The 20,311-nt window shown below is 36.9% G+C and overlaps 1 protein-coding gene across 2 annotated transcripts in view; it reads right to left on the bottom strand.

Annotated features, from left to right (window-relative positions):
• STPG2 (sperm tail PG-rich repeat containing 2) overlaps nt 1–20,311 on the bottom strand; it is a 582,130-nt gene that overhangs the window by 416,713 nt on the left and 145,106 nt on the right. For both annotated transcript variants that reach the window (XM_032332948.1, XM_032332947.1), the window contains exon 9: nt 7,311–7,470. In XM_032332948.1, the coding sequence (XP_032188839.1) occupies nt 7,311–7,470 (160 nt within the window). The remainder of the gene's footprint in view (nt 1–7,310; nt 7,471–20,311) is intronic.

A 20,311-nucleotide genomic window follows, 5' to 3' on the forward strand; every position in this document is an offset into this window, starting at 1 on the left:
GGTTGCTGGAGGGGGAAGGGGGTAGGGAGAGGGTGATTGGGTTATGGACATTAGGGAGGGTATGTGCTATGGTGAGTGCTGTTAAGTGTGTAAACCTGGTGATTTTCAGACTTGTACCCCTGGGGCTAATAATACATTATATGTTAATAAAAAAGGAAAAAATCATTTATTTATTTATTTATTTATTTATTTATTTATTTATAAGAAAAAGAAAAATGAAAACAATCCAAATGTCCATCAGCTGGTAAATTAAAAAAAAAAATGTGCTATACCAAGCAATAGAATACTATTCAGCAATAAACAGGAAATATAAATGCAATAATAGGAATCAACCTCAAAAACATGATAGCAAGTAGAGAAGATAGACAAACTCCTGAATAACATATGATACTATTTATATGAAATTCCACAAAATGCAACATCATAGTGACAAGAGATGGTAGCCTGGAATGGGTGGAAAGTAAATGCAGAGGGGAATGAGAGAGCATCTTTTAAATGATGGATATTTCCAAAATTTATTTGAGTGGTGGTTACCTGACTACATATATTTACCAAAAGTCACCAAACTATGCACTTAAAATGAATTATTTTATTGTGTAAATTATATGTCAATAAAGAAGAGAGAGAGAGAGAGAGAGAAAGAAAAGAAAGAAAGGGAAAGGAAGGAAGGCAGGCGGAAAAAGAGAAAGAGAGGAAGGAAGGAAGGAAGGAAGGCAGGCAGGCAGGCAGGCAGACCGGCCGGCAAGCACAGTTACTTTATTTTTGCCTTTTACCTTTCAGGACATATTTATAACCTGGAATATTTTCTACAGTGGCAATCTGAATGAATAACAGTTTTTTTCATTCAAAATCATAAAAACTTTCTATGCCATTGAAAAAAGTTTTATCAAAACATTAAAATATTTGAAACAAATATTTAGATTTTTGTATCTTTGTATATTTATACATATGTTTTACAATGTAGTAATATTAAAAAATTAGTTTCAGTGACCAGCAATTTCCATAAAATGCAATATATACTTGAAAGAACACTTAATTTAGTTGTACTCATGTTATCAACTAATTCTACTAAATTAGCTCTACACCTAAATAATTATAAAACATAACTTCAATCTCATTTGTTTTTCTGGGCTGCAAGTTCCTTGTCTGAAGATACAGAAATTGACTATATCAGTGTTACTCAAAATGTGGTCTGTGGGCTGTTGCTTGTCCAAGAACAATCCACAAGAAAAAGAGCTTATAATTAAATGTAAATTGACTATTTAGCTAAGCATTTTGTTCCTAGTCTTTCTCCATAAAGGAAGGACTGTGTTGATTTACATTTTGGTACAATCTTCTTTCTCATTGTAGACAGGAAACAAACAGTTGACAAATGGGCACTTTGGTATGGGGCTAAAGGTACTTTAGGTGCTTTCTGGACAAAAGTGATCAAATCATCATACATAATCAAATAGAAGGTTTTTCTCAAAGAAGCTACCCATAAACTCTTCCCAATTTTCAAATATTCCAGTTCTAATATCTATTTCTCAAAAATCTCTACCAAAAATTATCTTGTGCCAACTCTCCAAAACCTAAATGCTAATATCTTTTTTCTGCAATCTTCAAACATTCCTCCACTTGTAATGTTTAGAAGAGAAGGTAAATAGAAAGTGTAATGAAAACTATTTGGACCACTATTTAAGGTATTTAGAAGACAAGTATCTGAGTTCTGTCTCTCTTCTGGCAGGAGAAGATAACAGAAGACATTACAGCTTAGTGTTTAAATATAGGGACCTCACTCAAAGTATATACATCACAAGTAGTACCTTGTTAAGCCTCTGATGTGAAAAGCCATCCTAATCATGTAATTCACTCACATTAGAGCTTTTTCACATTCATTTTTCTAGTCAGCAACTATAGAAATGCCCAGGAACCCCAGAACTAGAGAGTTTAAGGTCACCTTCTAAAAGTAATCTGTAAGTATGTTCTAGAACTGATTGATGGGCCCAATCTATTACTGTACACTAATATCTACACAGAAAAAAATTGAAGTTCCATTAGGCCACTCTCACTAATTCTTAAACTATGTAAGATTCAGGATTAGCATGGAAGGGTCATCATAATTTAACTGTATCCTTTACAAATAAACCAACCTTTAGGGAATTTGTAATGCTTTATTCATAATACAGTGGACCACAAAACTGAAAACAAGACCCAATTCTAAGGCAACTGGACCAGTCAATAAGTTCATATTTAGAAATACTTTGGATTTTAGATTCATGAATCTCAGATTCATATTTAGAAATATTTTGGATTTCAGATTCATAGGCTCAGCTGGTGTAGTGCCAGCCACCTACACATGACCTCTTCAGAACTGCAGTCTTGGAATACTCAGACTGCACAGAGGCTCAGGACTCCAAGACCAGCTGTTTCAACAGGCCCAGTTATATACTGTAAAGCTCATGATTTTGCCTAAGAAGTGCTAAAATATCACTTCCACTGCATGTTATTGGTCAGAAAAGACACCAGACTAACCAAGATTGGAATGGAGAAAAACAAGACTCAACTTCTCAATGGCATGAGTAGTAAGTAATTTTGTACCAATAGAGACTTACCATAACAAATTACCATAACAAAATTGATAGCAATGGTTTGAGATCAGGCAATGGGTCAGAAGCTGGAACAACTCAAGACTTAGAGAAAGGGACATGACAGGACAGTTAGTGATGGGACAGGAAGAAAATGCTATTGGAAGCTAGAGAAAAGACAATTTGAATAATTTAATGGCAGAGATTTTAACAAAACTTAACACTTGAGATCATGAAGAAAACATTTAACAAATAAGTAGTTTCTAGCTAAGGAAGTTTTCAGGTTGAATATCCAAAAGGCCAGCTGGTTCTTTTTAGCCATGTGTGACAAGGTATGGAAAGAAAAAGATGAGTTCAAACTGTTGTTTTCAAGGAGAATTCATAAGAAATGAAAGAAATCAAAATTTATGGGTTTGAAAGTAAAATTCTTTTTTATCCCATCTCTACAATAGCAAAAAGCTCTCAAGAAATGGCCTGAGATCAAAGACCAAATTCAGGGTATGACTGCAAGACCCTTTGTTAAGACCTCAGAAAGATTTAAGATACCCATGTATAGAATTTTTCAGTTAAAGGAAAGGCTTCCAAGAATTTTAAGGTCATATGTTATAGACCCTCTTGGCTAAAATAATAATGTTCAGAAGAATTTAAGAGTATCAGAACACAGCAGCACCAAAGGTGACCCAAAGTGGACAAGGGTTTCCCCACGAAGTATATGTGAATGTGGCTTTTGTCCAGTGTATTTGATTTTTAGTCAATATAATAAGGTACTTACAAAGTTTTTAAAAGGGAATTATACAAACTTGGAAAGAAAGAGACAACAACACTGCAAAATGAAAAGTGGCTGTAGACGCCTCATTTTCTATAGGAGAAAGCTCCATCTACAAACACAGCCTACTTCTTAGAGATTTTTTTCTTGCTTCTTGAGGTAAGCCTTTATTGGTATGTACATCCCTTAGGACCACTTTTGCTATTGGACCACTGTGATTTCATTTTCATTTGTTTCCATGTCTTTTTTTTTACTTCTTCTTTGATTTCTTTGTTGACCCATTCAATGTTTAGTAGCACGTTGTTTAATCTCTGTGTATTTGTGGTCTTTCCAAATTTTTTCTTGTGGTTAACTTCTAGTTTCATAGTGTTGTGGTCAGAAAATGATTTCAACTTTTTGTATTTGTTGAGGCCTGTCTTGTGACCTAATATGTGGTCTATTCTGTAGAATCTTCCATGTACACTTGAAAACAATATGTATTCTGCTGTTTTAGGATAGAATGTTCTGAATATATGTTAAGTCACCATCTGGTCCAGAGTAGCATTCAAAGCCACTGTGTCCTTGATAGTTTCTATTTAAATGACCCATCCATTGATGTCAGTGGGGCATATTATTATGTTACTGTCAATTAGTTCCTTTATGTTTGTTATCATTTTATATATTTGGGTGCTCCCATGTTGAGTGCATAAATATTTACAATTATTATATCTTATTGTATCAACCCCTTTATGGTTATATAATGCCCTTCTCTGTCTCTTTCTCAAAGTCTTTATTTTAAAGTCTAGTTTGGAGGCACCTGAGTGGCACAGTCAGTTAAGCAACCAACTCCTGGCTTTGGCTTAGGTCATGATCTCAGGGTCGTGAGATGGAGCCCCATGTCGGGCTTCACAATCAGTATGGAATCTCCTTGAATTTTTCTCTCTCCCTCTCCCTTTGCTCCTCCTTTCCATGCTCTTGCATTCTCTCTCTCTCAAATGAATAAATAAATATTTAAAGTAAATAAATAAAATAAAGTATAGTTTATCCAACATAAATATTGCTACTCTGGCTTCCTTTTGACATCCATTTGCATGATAGATATTTCTCCAACCCCTCACTTTCAATCTGCAGGTGTCTTTGCTCTAAAATGAGTTTTTTGTAGGCAGCATATAGATGGGTCTTGTTTGTTTATTGATTCTGACACCCTGTGGCTTTGACTGGAGCATTTATTCCATTTATAGTCACAAAGTAATTATTGGTAGATATGTATTTATTGACATTTTATTACCTGTTTTGTCATTGTTTCTGGATATTTTCTCTTACCATTTATTATCTTTGTCACTTTTGGTTTTCCCTTTGCACTCAAAGGGTTCCCTTTAATATTTCTTGGTGTAGTGGCCATGATCTCCTTTAGTTTTTGTTTGTTTGGCAAACTATTTCTCCTATTATGAATGATAGCCTTGCTGGATAAAGTACTATTGGCCGCAAATTTTTCATATTTAGCACTTTGAATATATCGCGCCACTTCCTTCTGGCTTGACAAGGTTCTGTTGAGAAATCTCCAGCTAGCCTTAAAGGTCTTCCCTTGTAAATTAAGAATTTCCTTTGTCTTGCTGCTCTTAAGATTATTTATCACTATATTTTACAAGTGTAATTACAATATGTCTTGGTGTGGACCTGCTTTTGTTGATTTTGATGGGAGTCCTCTGTGCCTCCTGGATCTAGATATCTGTTTTGTTTTACAGATTAGGAAAATTTTCTGGTATTATTTCCTAAAATAAATTTTCTACTCCCTTTTCTCTCTCTTCTTCTTCTGGGACTTCTGTAATATAAATGTTATTACATCTGTTGGAGTCATGAACTCCCTAAGCCTACTCTCATGTCCCATAATTCTTACTCTCCTTTTTGTTCAGCTTCATTATTTCCCATTATTTTGTCTTCTAAGTCACTAATTCATTCCTCCGATTCTTCTGGCCTGCTGTTAATTGCATCAACCCATGTCCAGTCTCGTTTTTTGTATTCTTCATCTCTTGATTGATTCTTTCTTAACTCTTTTATCTCTGTGGTAAGGGTCTCCCTAATGTCTTCTATTCTTTTCTCAAGCCCTGTGAGTATCATTAGGATTGTTGCTTTAAATTCTCCATCAGGCATGTTACTTCGATCTGTTTTTGCTTAGATCTCTGACCATGGCCTTATCTTGTTCTTTCATTTGAAATAAATTCTTCTGTCTTGGAATTTTGTATAAGTCTCTGCCTTCTTCTCTGTTAGAAAAGCCAGTTATGTTGCCTGCTCCTGAGAGTAATAGCCTAATGAAAAAGAGGTCATGTAGTGCTCAGGGTGTACCACTTCATGAAATGTCTCCAGTTGTGCTGCGTGCACTCTGCTATTGTATTTTGGCTGCTCTAACCTTCAGGCCAGTTGTCTGTAGAGGCTCTCCTTGCCTGCTGTGTTTAGTATTTGGTCCCTGGACTGAATGTGGTGAGTTTTTAACTAGGTACACTCTGGTCTGCTTGTGAAATGAGATCTGACACCAACTCTGCCAGAATTGAAGCCCTGCAAAACTCTCTGATCAGGAGATATGGTATGGACAGGGGTTTCTGGAGCAAGGGACCATATCTTCTGTGACTGTGGCAATCTTGAATGAGAAGGGCAGTCCTGCCAGAACACAGTGGGTGGAACTTGGTGTAAGCAAGTTAGGCATCCAGAAACATAGCCTATTTCTTACAGAAAGGAAGGATAATTCAAAACATGGAATCAAGAGCCCAAAAGGTAGAACAAAGGACCTTGGAAAATCATTCCCAGGGAGCCCACCTGGGCCCAAATCAAGGAAACTACAAAATGTGCCTGGTTAGATTTCATAGTTGTTATAGGATTATGACTATTAAGGGCTTCTAGTTTTCTCTTTTCTGAATAGGAGCATGTAGTATGAACATCCTGTAATTCTCCCACTGCTGTGTTTTGGGATGTGTGAGGCAGATAATGTGTGTCTTTAGTTCACAACTTGTCTAACAGATAGGAGTCATACTCAAGAAGCTTCTCTAAAGTATCACACCCAAAAATTATGACCTATAGCAATACAATTCTTAGGTAACAAAATCCTGGACTTCAAGATCACACCATAATTACATGAGGCTTTGGAGGTCTGGAGAAAACATGGAGGACAACTGTAAATGTTTTGTGGGCAGAGGGTAGCCTATAGTAAATTAAAGATGGCCAAAAATTCTTTGTTACTCATGTCATTAAGAGATAAAGTGTTACACTCTTCTGTTCAATATGTAGTGCCCTTAGTAACCTGATTAACAAATGGAATGTGGGATTTCTGACATTAGGAAATAAGGCTTGTAGCATCCTGCCATGTCCTATAGAGTCCTGAGCTACCAAATTAAAAGATCAGCTACCCTGGGGCAGCAATGCTGAAGCTATGCATGCACAAAGAATGACAGCCTTATCTAAGCTCTGCCTTCCAGCCATCCTACAAAATAGTAAGATACAAAAGAAAACCCTGTGTTTTTATACCATTGAGATTGTTATGCAGCAACACATAACTATATATTAACATTTACATAAGTTATTTTTGAATAGATTCTTATATAGTTATTTTGTATAGATTCTTAATTCTATATACTAAAATATCCAGTGAGAACACTAGAATGTTTTAGGATATCCCCAAAATAAAATTTTAACAAAAGTGCATTTCATAAGTTAAAATACTGGCAGTGACCACATAGTTGATAAATAAGTTCACTCATAAAGAGAAATTAGGAAATTATTGAATAAAGGAAAATAATAGAAAATTACCAATAAGGTATGTGACATGTTAAATTGAAATCTTTTTTTAAAGTTATACATTATTTTTAATGTATCTGTGTTTAGTGTATGGTCAATACTTTAAAAATGTGACTTAAAATGACAACACAAACCACAGAACAAAAAATATGTACTTTTTGGTAATCTGCCTTGAATATTAAGTTATGAAACTACATGGATTAATTACTAACCTGGCATTTCCTCTGTCGTGAAGTCCTGTGTGAATCGAGCAGCACTTTGACCAAATGGAGTACTTTTCAGTGCTGGTGTTTTCTTCAAGGAATTGAAAGCAGTTCGAGGTTCATTATATGTGCCAGGAGCTGGAGTGATTGACTTGATAGGTACAAATCTCTGGTAAATAACAGGAAAATATGCCAATGAAAAAGGTACTATATAGTACATTTTGATATTTCATGAGTTAAAAGCTGCCTTCTTAGTTAATATAACATATGGAGTTTAATTTATTTCTTAAGAGAGTGAAAAATACAGATGAATTAAGATCTTATACCTATCAAAACATAAAATATATAACTTTTAGTAAAATCATATATATATACATATATATATATAAACAGTAATGCATTATGTACTTTACCATGCTAAATAGACATTTTAAAGGGAATTATCTCAAGATGAGATTCTAGATGATAATATATGGACAATCTTCACATTTAAATTATTCTGTAAGCTAAGATAATAAATAAAAAACCTATATGATCTAACATGGTTTCTATTTTCTTTTAATTTTTTTAGTTTTATTTTTTCAATGTTCTGTAATTCATTGTTTATGCACCACACCCAGTATTCCATGCAATATGTGCCCTCGCTAATACCCACCACCAGGCTCACCCATGGTTTCTTTTATGTAATAAAATTAATAAAAATTGACAAAGTTCCTTGATATACATATTCAATTAATTCAATAATATCATTAAATATCTTAAGAAAAAATCTTAGATTCAAAAGACATATAAATCTGGTTTAGCTTATAATATTCAATTTATAAACATAATAAATTTATTATAAACTTGTAATATTTAACTTAATGTTAAACATACATATAATAACTCATGAAGTATAGCATTATATTTTTTTAACTTTTTATTTGGAGTTAATTTCAAATTTATGAAAAAAACTAAATGAATAAAAATAATTAAGAAAATATGTATAATATTTATCCAGTTTCACCCATTGTTAACATTATGACATTTGTTTTTTTCATGTGCCCATACTCTCTTTCTCTTTCTTTCAGTATATCCATTCCTTCCTCTCTGTGTCTCCGTGTGTGTGTCTCTGGAGACACACACACACACACACACACACACAAAAACATGCAGCATATATATAGAACCATTTAATGAAAAGTTGCATATGTCATGGCCCTTTACCCCTTAATACTTTGGTATGTGTTTACTAAAAATACGGATTTTTTTAACATATCTGAAGCACAGTTATAAACTTCAGTAAATGTATGAACAATATATTTTTATCTAATCAACTATTCATATTCCAAAGATGCCAGTTGATCTAATAATGCCTCTGTTGCATTTTTCCCCTTCAAGTATATAATTTACACTCGGTTCAAATATTGCTTTTAGCCTCCTTTAATATAGGAAAATTTCTACAACCTTTCTTTGTGTTCTGGGACTTTGGAAGAATATAGCACCCCACTTTTGTATAATAAAGCATTCATTGAGGGAGGAGTCAAGATGGTGGAGAAGTAGCAGGCTGAGACTACTTCAGCTAGCAGGAGATCAGCTAGATAGCTTATCTAAAGATTGCAAACACCGGCAAATCCATCAGCCGATTGAAGAGAAGAAGAACAGCAATAATAGAAATAGAAAAACAACCACTTTCTGAAAGGTAGGACTGGCAGAGAAGTGAATACAAAGCTACGAGAAGATAGACCCCGGGGGGAGGGGCCGGCTCCCGGCAAGCTGCAGAGCAACAGAGCACAAAATCAGGACTTTTAAGTCTGTTCCGCTGAGGGACATCGCTCCAGAGGCTAAACCAGGGCGAAGCCCACGCAGGGTCAGCATGGCCTCAGGTCCTGCAGGGTCACAGAAGGATCGGGGGTGTCTGAGTGTCGCAGAGCGTGCGGGTATTGGAATGGGAAAGCCGGCTACAGAGACAGAGCCGACAGTAAGCTCACAGCTCGGTGTTACCTTGAACCGGCCGCAGGCTTGGTGAGCTCGGAGCGCGGCCAGAGGTCAGGCAGACAGGAGTAACTGGGCGCTGTTCTCTGAAGGCGCACTGAGGAGTGGGGCCCCGGGCTCTCGGCTCCTCTGGGCTGGAGACCAGGAGGCCGTCATTTGTATTCCCGTCCTCTGGAACTCTACGGAAAGCGCTCAGGGAACAAAAGCTCCTGAAAGCAAACCCTAGCGGATTACTCAGCCCGGCCCCTGGTAAGGGCGGTGCAATTCCGCCTGGGGCAAAGACACTTGAGAATCACTACACCAGGCCCCTCCCCCAGAAGATCAACAAAAAATCCAGCCAAGACCAAGTTCACCTACCAAGGAGTGTTGTTTCAATACCAAGGAGAGCAGCGGAATTCCAGAGGAGGAGAAAGCAAAGCACGGAACTCATGGCTTTCTCCCTGTGATTTTTTTTAGTCTTGCAGTTAATTTAATTTTTTTCTTTTTCATTTTTTTTCTCTTCTTCTGCTAAAATTTTTTTTAACTTTTACCCTTTTCTTTTTTAACGTTTTTTAACTAGTTTATCTAATATATATTTTTTTCTTTTTTATATTTTTCTTTATTCGTTTTTTTTTAATTATTTTTTTCTATTTTTTTTCCTTTCTTTCGTTTTAAACTTCTTTTTATCCCCTTTCTCCCCCCTCATGATTTGGGATCTCTTCTGATTTGGTTAAAGCATATTTCCTGGGGTTATTGCCACCCTTTTAGTATTTTACTTGCTCCTTCATATACTCTTATCTGGACAAAATGACAAGGCGGAAAAATTCACCACAAAAAAAAAGAACAAGAGGCAGTACCGAAGGCTAGGGACCTAATCAATACAGATATTGGTAATATGTCAGATCTAGAGTTCAGAATGACAATTCTCAAGGTTCTAGCCGGGCTCGAAAAAGGCATGGAAGATATTAGAGAAACCCTCTCGGGAGATATAAAAGTCCTTTCTGAAGAAATAAAAGAACTAAAATCTAACCAAGTTGAAATTAAAAAAGCTATTAATGAGATGCAATCAAAAATGGAGGCTCTCACTGCTAGGATAAATGACGCAGAAGAAAGAATTAGCGATATAGAAGACCAAATGACAGAGAATAAAGAAGCTGAGCAAAAGAGGGACAAACGGCTACTGGACCACGAGGGGAGAATTCGAGAGATAAGTGACAACATAAGACGAAACAACATTAGAATAATTGGGATTCCAGAAGAAGAAGAAAGAGAGAGGGGAGCAGAAGGTATACTGGAGAGAATTATTGGGGAGAATTCCCCCAATATGGCAAAGGGAATGAGCATCAAAATTCAGGAGGTTCAGAGAACGCCCCTCAAAATCAATAAGAATAGGCCCACACCCCGTCACCCAATAGTAAAATTTACAAGTCTCAGTGACAAAGAGAAAATCCTGAAAGCAACCCGGGAAAAGAAGTCTGTAACATACAATGGTAAAAATATTAGATTGGCAGCTGACTTATCCACAGAGACCTGGCAGGCCAGAAAGAGCTGGCATGATATTTTCAGCACTAAACGAGAAAAACATGCAGCCAAGAATACTATATCCAGCTAGGCTACCATTGAAAATTGAAGGAGAGATTAAAGCTTCCAGGACAAACAAAAACTGAAAGAATTTGCAAACACCAAACCTGCTCTACAGGAAATATTGAAAGGGGTCCTCTAAGCAAAGAGAGAGACTAAAAGTGGTAGATCAGAAAGGAACAGAGACAATATACAGTAACAGTCACCTTACAGGCAATACAGTGGCACTAAATTCATATCTCTCAATAGTTACCCTGAATGTTAATGGGCTAGTGCCCCAATCAAAAGACACAGGGTATCAGAATGGATAAAAAAACAAAACCCATCTACATGTTGCCTCCAAGAAACTCATTTTAAGCCCGAAGACACCTCCAGATTTAAAGTGAGGGGGTGGAAAAGAATTTACCATGCTAATGGACATCAGAAGAAAGCATAAGTGGCAATCCTTATATCAGATCAATTAGATTTTAAGCCAAAGACTATAATAAGAGATGAGGAAGGACACTATATCATACTCAAAGGGTCTGTCCAACAAGAAGATCTAACAATTTTAAATATCTATGCCCCCAACGTGGGAGCAGCCAACTATATAAACCAATTAATAACAAAATCAAAGAAACACATCAACAATAATACAATAATAGTAGGGGACTTTAACACTCCCCTCACTGAAATGGACAGATCATCCAAGCAAAAGATCAACAAGGAAATAAAGGCCTTAAACGACACACTGGACCAGATGGACATCACAGATATATTCAGAACATTTCATCCCAAAGCAACAAAATACACATACTTCTCTAGTGCACATGGAACATTCTCCAGAATAGATCACATCCTCGGTCCTAAATCAGGACTCAACCAGTATCAAAAGATTGGGATCATTCCCTGCATATTTTCAGACCACAATGCTCTGAAGCTAGAATTCAACCACAAGAGGAAGTTTGGAAAGAACCCAAATACATGGAGACTAAACAGCATCCTTCTAAAGAATGAATGGGTCAACCGGGAAATTAAAGAAGAATTGAAAAAAATCATGGAAACAAATGATAATGAAAATACAACGGTTCAAAATCTGTGGGACACAACAAAGGCAGTCCTGAGAGGAAAATATATAGCATTACAAGCCTTTCTCAAAAAACAACAAAGGTCTCAGGTACCCAACCTAACCCTACACCTAAAGGAGCTGAAGAAAGAACAAGAAAGAAACCCTAAGCCCAGCAGGAGAAGAGAAATCATAAAGATCAGAGCAGAAATCAATGAAATAGAAACCAAAAAACAATAGAACAAATCAACGAAACTGGGAGCTGGTTGTTTGAAAGAATTAATAAGATTGATAAACCCCTGGCCAGACTTATCAAAAAGAAAAGAGAAAGGACCCAAATAAATAAAATCATGAATGAAAGAGGAGAGATCACAACTAACACCAAAGCAATACAAACTATTATAAGAACATACTATGAGCAACTCTACACCAACAAGTTTGACAATCTGGAAGAAATGGATGCATTCCTAGAAACATATAAACTACCACAACTGAACCAGGAAGAAATAGAAAGCCTGAACAGACCCATAACCAGTAAGGAGATTGAAACAGTCATTAAAAATCTCCAAACAAACAAAAGCCCAGGGCCAGACGACTTCCCGGGGGAATTCTACCAAATATTTAAAGAAGAACTAATTCGTATTCTCCTGAAACTGTGCCAAAAAATAGAAATGGAAGGAAAACTTCCAAACTGATTTTATGAGGCCAGCATCACCTTGATCCCAAAACCAGACAAGGATCCCATCAAAAAAGCGAGCTATAGACCAATATCCTTGATGAACACAGATGCGAAAATTCGCACCAAAATACTAGCCAATAGGATTCAACAGTACATTAAAAGGATTATTCACCACGACCAAGTGGGATTTATTCCAGGGCTGCAAGGTTGGTTCAACATCCGCAAATCAGTCAATGTGATACAAGACATCAATTAAAGAAAGAACAAGAACCATATGATACTCTCAATAGATGCTGAAAAAGCATTTGACAAATTATAGCATCCCTTCCTGATCAAAACTCTTCAAAGTGTAGGGATAGAGGGCACATACCTCAATATCATCAAAGCCATCTATGAAAAACCCACCGCAAATATCGTTCTCAATGGAGAAAAACTGAAAGCTTTTCCTCTAAGGTCAGGAACGCGGCAGGGATGTCCATTATCACCACTGCTATTCAACATAGTACTAGAAGTCCTAGCCTCAGCAATCAGACAACAAAAGGAAATTAAAGGCATCCAAATCAGCAAAGAAGAAGTCAAACTATCACTCTTCGCAGATGACATGATACTATATGTGGAAAACCCAAAAGACTCCACTCCAAAACTGCTAGAACTTGTACAGGAATTCAATAAAGTGTCAGGATATAAAATCAATGCACAGATATCAGTTGAATTTCTCTACACCAACAACAAGACAGAAGAAAGAGAAATGAAGGAGTCCATCCCATTTACAATTGCACCCCAAACCATAAGATACCTAGGAATAAACCTAACCAAAGAGGCTAAGAATCTATACTCAGAAAACTATAAAGTGCTCATGAAAGAAATTGAGGAAGACACAAAGAAATGGAAAAATGTTCCATGCTCCTGGATTCGAAGAATAAATATTGTGAAAATGTCTATGCTACCTAAAGCAATCTACACATTTAATGCAATTCCTATCAAAGTACCATCCATCTTTTTCAAAGAAAAGGAACAAATAATTCTAAAATTTATATGGAACCAGAAAAGACCTCGAATAGCCAAAGGGATATTGAAAAAGAAAGCCAACGTTGGTGGCATCACAATTCCGGACTTCAAGCTCTATTACAAAGCTGTCATCATCAAGACAGCATGGTACTGGCACAAAAACAGACACATAGATCAATGGAATAGAATAGAGAGCCCAGAAATAGTCCCTCAACTCTATGGTCAACTAATCTTCGACAAAGCAGGAAAGAATGTCCAATGGAAAAAAGCCTCTTCAATAAATGGTGTTGGGAAAATTGGACAGCCACATGCAGAAAAATGAAATTGGACCATTTCCTTAAACCACACACAAAAATAGACTCAAAATGGATGAAGGACCTCAATGTGCGAAAGGAATCCATCAAAATCCTTGAGGAGAACACAGGCAGCAACCTCTTCGACTTCAGCCACAGCAACATCTTCCTAGAAACAACGCCAAAGGCAAGGGAAGCAAGGGCAAAAATGAACTATTGGGATTTCATCAAGATCAAAAGCTTTTGCACAGCAAAGGAAACAGTTAACAAAATCAAAAGACAACTGACAGAATGGGAGAAGATATTTGCAAACGACATATCAGATAACGGACTAGTGTCCAAAATCTATAAAGAATTTAGCAAACTCAACACCCAAAGAACAAATAATCCAATCAAGAAATGGGCAGAAGACATGAACAGACATTTCTGCAAAGAAGACATCCAGATGGCCAACAGACACATGAAAAAGTGCTCCATATCACTCGGCATCAGGGAAATACAAATCAAAACCACAATGAGGTATCACCTCACACCAGTCAGAATGGCTAAAATCAACAAGTCAGGAATTGACAGATGCTGGCGAGTATGTGGAGAAAGGGGAACCCTCCTACACTGTTGGTGGGAATGCAAGCTGGTGCAGCCACTCTGGAAAACAGCATGGAGGTTCCTCAAAATGTTGAAAATAGAACTGCCCTATGACCCTGCAATTGCACTACTGGGTATTTACCCTAAAGATACAAATGTAGCGATCCAAAGGGGCACATGCACCCGAATGTTTATAGCAGCAATGTCCACAATAGCCAAACTAGAATGTCCATCAACAGATGAATGGATCAAGAAGATGTGGTATATATACACAATGGAATACTATGCAGCCATCAAAAGAAATGAAATCTTGCCATTTGCGACAACATGGATGGAACTAGAGCGTATCATGCTTAGTGAAATAAGTCAAATGGAGAAAGACAACTATCATATGATCTCCCTGATATGAGGAAGTGGTGATGCAACATGGGGGCTTAAGAGGGTAGGAAAAGAATCAATGAAACAAGATGGAATTGGGAGGGAGACAAACCATAAGTGACTCTTAATCTCACAGAACAAACTGAGGGTTGCTGGGGGAGGGGGGTTGGGAGAAGGGGGGTGGGGTTATGGACATTGGGGAGGGTATGTGCTTTGGTGAGTGCTGTGAAGTGTGTAAACCTGGCGATTCACAGACCTGTACCCCTGGGGATAAAAATATATGTTTATAAAAAATAAAAAATTTAAAAAAAAATTAAGCCTTCATTAGTTGGGACTTCTCTCACGATTATATTCAGGTTATGCATTTCTGAGCAGCATACTAAACAGGTGATGTAGCTTTCTTCCTCAAAATATCATTTCTAGGGATACATGATGTTCTTGAACCTCAGTGGTCATTTAATTTTATAAAACTGAATATTCCTTCTGCATTTATCAGTAAGCACTCAACATTCTAATGTAAGTGAGAGCCCTCTTCCCCCCCAAATTATTCATTTCATCATTTATCTACTTATTTATCCACTTATTTATGTATTTATAGTCCATATGGAAATATGAATACCAGTTTTAACTATTTATAATTAATATCTGTGTTTCTTTTTACCAGTAGGCAGCCCTTTAATTTGGTTCATATGTCCCTATGATATGCCATCATCTTTTTTTTTGTTTGTTCAGGTTCATCTTCCACCTACTTTGCCCAGTCCCTGCTTCTTTACATACTTAGCAAGCTGGGATACATATCTATATATCTATATTACCTACACCTATATCTATACACACACACATACATATACATATATATATGTATGTGTATATATGTATTTGTATGTATGTGTGTGTGTGTATATATATATATATAAAAGGAATCATGAGTTCACATCAAACCTTCAATTCAAATCTAGACCTTTTCCACCTCCCCCAAGCCATATTTGTATGTACCTTCTTCCAAGTGAAAATGCTGATTCGCAATACTGAGTTTTTGTTCAGTGTTATACATCTAAAATAGTTTCATTATTGCCTCACCCATGCCACTATAATAAGCCAACCTTCAAAAAAGAATTCAGAATTTGTTTGTAATTCTTGCACTCACTATCCCTTCCAACTTCATCCTATTCAAGAATGATGTGTAGTCAAACACTGCGGTTACATGGTTATTCTTTTTCCCCCTTCAATGTGGTTATAAGTATTCACTTGGAATACAATGGTACATTTGTTTCCATTCACTTTCAGTTTTAGGGTTTTTTTTAAGCCTTCCCATTCTTATCTATTTATTTTTATTTTTGACTATATGGAACACTGACATGATTCTAAAAGACAAATATGTATTTCAAAAAGTATACTCAAATACATGACCCTCCCTTCATTTCCTTTCTACACCACGGATGCTGCACCACTAGAGGAAAACCATCCAAACTTATAACATTTGCTTATTTTCATGGTATGGAAATTATTAGTCACACCACCACGTGGCTAATCTCACACTACCATTATAACATCAACCAACATGCAAAACCAGAAAAATTAACAGTTGGTTCCTGCAAGCCAACAGAAATGAACTCCTGCAATATACTAGCACTTACACTCCATCTCTTTATCATCCCTTGTAGGTAACCAACTTCATTGTTTTCTGGTTTATACTTTATGTGTTTATATAAAAATAAGCAGATATGGGTATGTTTCAGGTGTACAATATAAGGGTTGTATTATTCTATATATTACTCAGTGCTCATCAAGATAAGTATATTCTTAATCTCCTTTACTTCATTCATCCTCCCACCTATCTCCCCTCTAACAACCACAAGTTTATTCTCTATATGTAAGAGTCTGGGAGGGGGGTGGTAATTGTTTGTCTCTTTTTTTCCTTATTAGTTCATTTGTTTTGTTTCTTAAATTCGACATACAAATGAACTCATATGGTATTTGTCTTTCTCTGTCTGACTTATTTATCTTAGCATTATAACCTCTATGTCCATTCATGTCATAGCAGATGGCAAGATCTCATTCTTTTTTACAGCTTATATTCCAGTGCAGTGTGCGCGCGCGTGTGTGTGTGTGTGTGCACGCCACTAATTTATCCATTCATCTACTAATGGACACTTGGGTAACCTCCATATCTTGACTATTGCAAATAGTGTTGCAATAAAAACTTCCAAACAGACATTTTCCAAAGACATATAAATGCCCAACAGACACAGGAAAAGATGTTCATCACTAATCATCAGGGAAATGCAAATCAAGATCACAAACTTAAACCTGTCAGAATTGCTAGAATCAAAAAGACAAGAAATAACATATTGGTGAGGATGTGGAGAAAAAGGAATCCTCATGCACTATTGGTGGGAATGTAAATTGATGCAGCCACTGTGGAAAACAGTGTGGAGTTTCCTTGAAAAATTAAAAATAAAATTAGTCGTATGATCTAGCATTTCTACTACTGGGTACTTAGCTAGGGAAAACAAAACACTAACTTGAAAAGATATATGCACCTTTCTACTTATTGCAGCATCATATGTATGTTTCTGAATTTCCTTTCTTTCTCATACAAAAGGAGTACTGATGGCTAGGCTTGATTCTGGATGAATCTAATCAGTCTCTGGAAAAGAGGAAATAAGGCAAGTGAGTATGAAACTGTGTTAAAATTTCAAGGAGTCAAGATCACAGAGGAGTAGCAGACTGAAATGACATCAGGTCGCAGGAGTTCAGCTAGATAGTTATCAAACCATTCCAAATACCTACAAACCCAACAGGAGATCGATGAGAAGAGGAGTAATTCTAGAAATAGAAAATCAACCACTTTCTGAAAGATAGAATGTGCAGAGAAGTGAATCCAAAGTGACAAGAAGATAGACCACGGGTGGAGGGGCCGGCTCCTAGCAAGAAGTGCAGCAATGGAGCACAAAATACGAACTTTTAAAAGTCTGCTCCACTGAGGGACATCACTCCAGAGGCTAAGCAGGGGTGGAGCCCTCGTGGGGACAGTGTGGTCTCAGGTCCCGCAGGGTCACTGAAAGATTTGGGGTGTCTGAGTGTAGCAGAGCTCACAGGTATCAGAGCCGGGAAACCGGCTATGGAGATAGAGCCAAAGAGTGAGTTCTCAGCTAGGGGGTTACCTTAAAATGTAATCCGCAGCACAGTCAGACCACTGCTTTTTGAGCAAAGACCCCACAAGAGGCAGATCTGGGGAGACCCACCTCTATCTGCTGGAAGAGCAGAGTGGCTGGATCTGCCAGGTTTGGAGACTCCTAATGGGACTGTGTACCAGGCAGGGTTAGCTCGGAGCTTGGCTGGAGACCAGGGAGACAGGAGTCACTGAGAGCTTTTCTCAGAGGGCATACTGAGGAGTGGGGTCCCAAGCTCCCTGCTCCTCTGGGCTGGAGATTGGGAGGCTGCAATTTTCATTCTCATCCTTTAGAGCGCTTTGGAAAGCATTCAAGGAACAAAAGCTCCAAGAGCCAACAAACCTAAGGAGATTTCTTAGCCCAGCCCCTGGCAAGGGCAGCGCAATTCCGCCTCGGGCAAAGACATTTGAGAATCATCCCCCTCGGGCAAAGACATTTGAGAATCACTACAACAGGCCCTCCCCCAGATGATCAGCAAGAACATCCAGCCAAGACCAAGCTCACTGATCAAGGAGAACAGCAGAATTCCAAGGAGGGAAAAGCAAAGCATGGAATTCATGGCTTTATCCCCATGATTCTTTAGCCTTGCAAAGTTAATTAAATTTTTTTTTATTTTATTTTTTCTTATTCTAATTTTTTTAACTTTTCCTCTTTCCTCTTTTAACATTTTTTAACTAGTTTATCTTAACAATACCTTGCTTAAAAAAAATGTTTTTAAACCTTCATTATTATAGTCATATGTTATCCTTCATTATATCTAACTTTATTTTTTTTATACATATAGGGTTTTTTCTTCTAAAAATTTTTGGAATACAATTTATTCTAATAGATCAAATTATACCTTAAATCTAGCACAGGGCTTTGTTCTAGTCTCCAACCTGAGCAAATTCTCTCCGCTTTATTTTTCTAACCAACATATCTTATTAATTCCTTTTTTAGAATTTTTTTTAAAACTTTCATCTCTAAAGTCATATTCTATCCCTTCATCACGTTTACTCTTATTTTTGTATATATATAAATTTTTCTTTCTTTAAAATTTTGGGAGGAAAGAACAAGAGGCAGTACCAAAGGCTGGAGACCTAATCAATATGGACATATGCAATATGTCAAATCTAAAGTTCAGAATGACGATTCCAAAGGTGCTAGCTAGGCTCAAAAAAGGCATGGAAGATATTAGAGAAACCCTGTCTGGAGAAATAAAAGCCCTTTCTGGAGAAATGAAAGAACTAAAATCTAACAAAGCTGAAATCAAAAAAGCTATTAATGAGATGCAATCAAAAACAGAGGCTCTTACTGCTAGGATAAATGAGACAGAAGAGAGAATTAGTGATATAGAAGACCAAATCGTGGAGAATAAAGAAGCTAAGCAAAAGGGAGACAAAGAACTACTTGACCACAAGGGGATAATTCGAGAGATAAGTGGTACCATAAGATGAAACAATATTAGAATAAGTGGTATTCCAGAAGAAGAAATAAGAGAGAGGGGGGCAGAACGTATATTGGAGAGAATTATTGTAGAGAATTTCCCTAATATGGCAAAGGGAACAAGCATGAAAATCCAGGAGGTGCAGAGAACCCTCCTTGAAATCAATAAAAATAGCTCCACACCCTGTCGTCTAATAGTAAAATTTACAAGTCTTAGCGACAAAGAGAAAATCCTGAAAGCAGCCTGGGTCAAGAAGTCTGTAACATACAATGGTAAAAATATTAGATTGGCAGCAGACTTATCCACAAAGACCTGGCAGGCCAGAAAGAACTGGCATGATATATTCAGAGCCCTAAATGAGAAAAACATGCAGCCAAGAATACTATATTCAGCTCGGCTATCATTAAAAATAGAAAGAGAGATAAAAATCTTCCAGGACAAAGAAAAACTAAAAGAATTTGTAAACACCAAACCAGCCCTACCAGAAATATTGAAAGGGGTCCTCTAAGCAAAGAGAAAGCCTAAAACTAGTAGACCAGAAAGGAAGAGAGAAAATATATGGTAACAGTCACCTTACAGGCAATACAGTGGCACTAAATTCATACCTTTCAATAGTTACCCTGAATGTAAATGGCCTAAATGCCACAATCAAAAGACACAGAGTATCAGAATGGATAAAAAAACAAAACCTGTCTACAAGAAAGTCATTTTATACCCAAAGACACCTCCAGATTTAAAGTGAGGGCGTGGAAAGCAATTTACCATGCTAATGGACATCAAAAGAAAGCTGGGGTGACAATTCTTATATCAGATCAAGTAGATTTTAAGCCAAAGGCTCTAATAAAAGATATCATACTCAAAGGGTCTGTCCAACAAAAAGATCTAA

The sequence above is a fragment of the Mustela erminea genome, chromosome 2 (assembly GCF_009829155.1).
Source record: "Mustela erminea isolate mMusErm1 chromosome 2, mMusErm1.Pri, whole genome shotgun sequence".
NCBI classification, from domain to species: domain Eukaryota; kingdom Metazoa; phylum Chordata; class Mammalia; order Carnivora; family Mustelidae; genus Mustela; species Mustela erminea.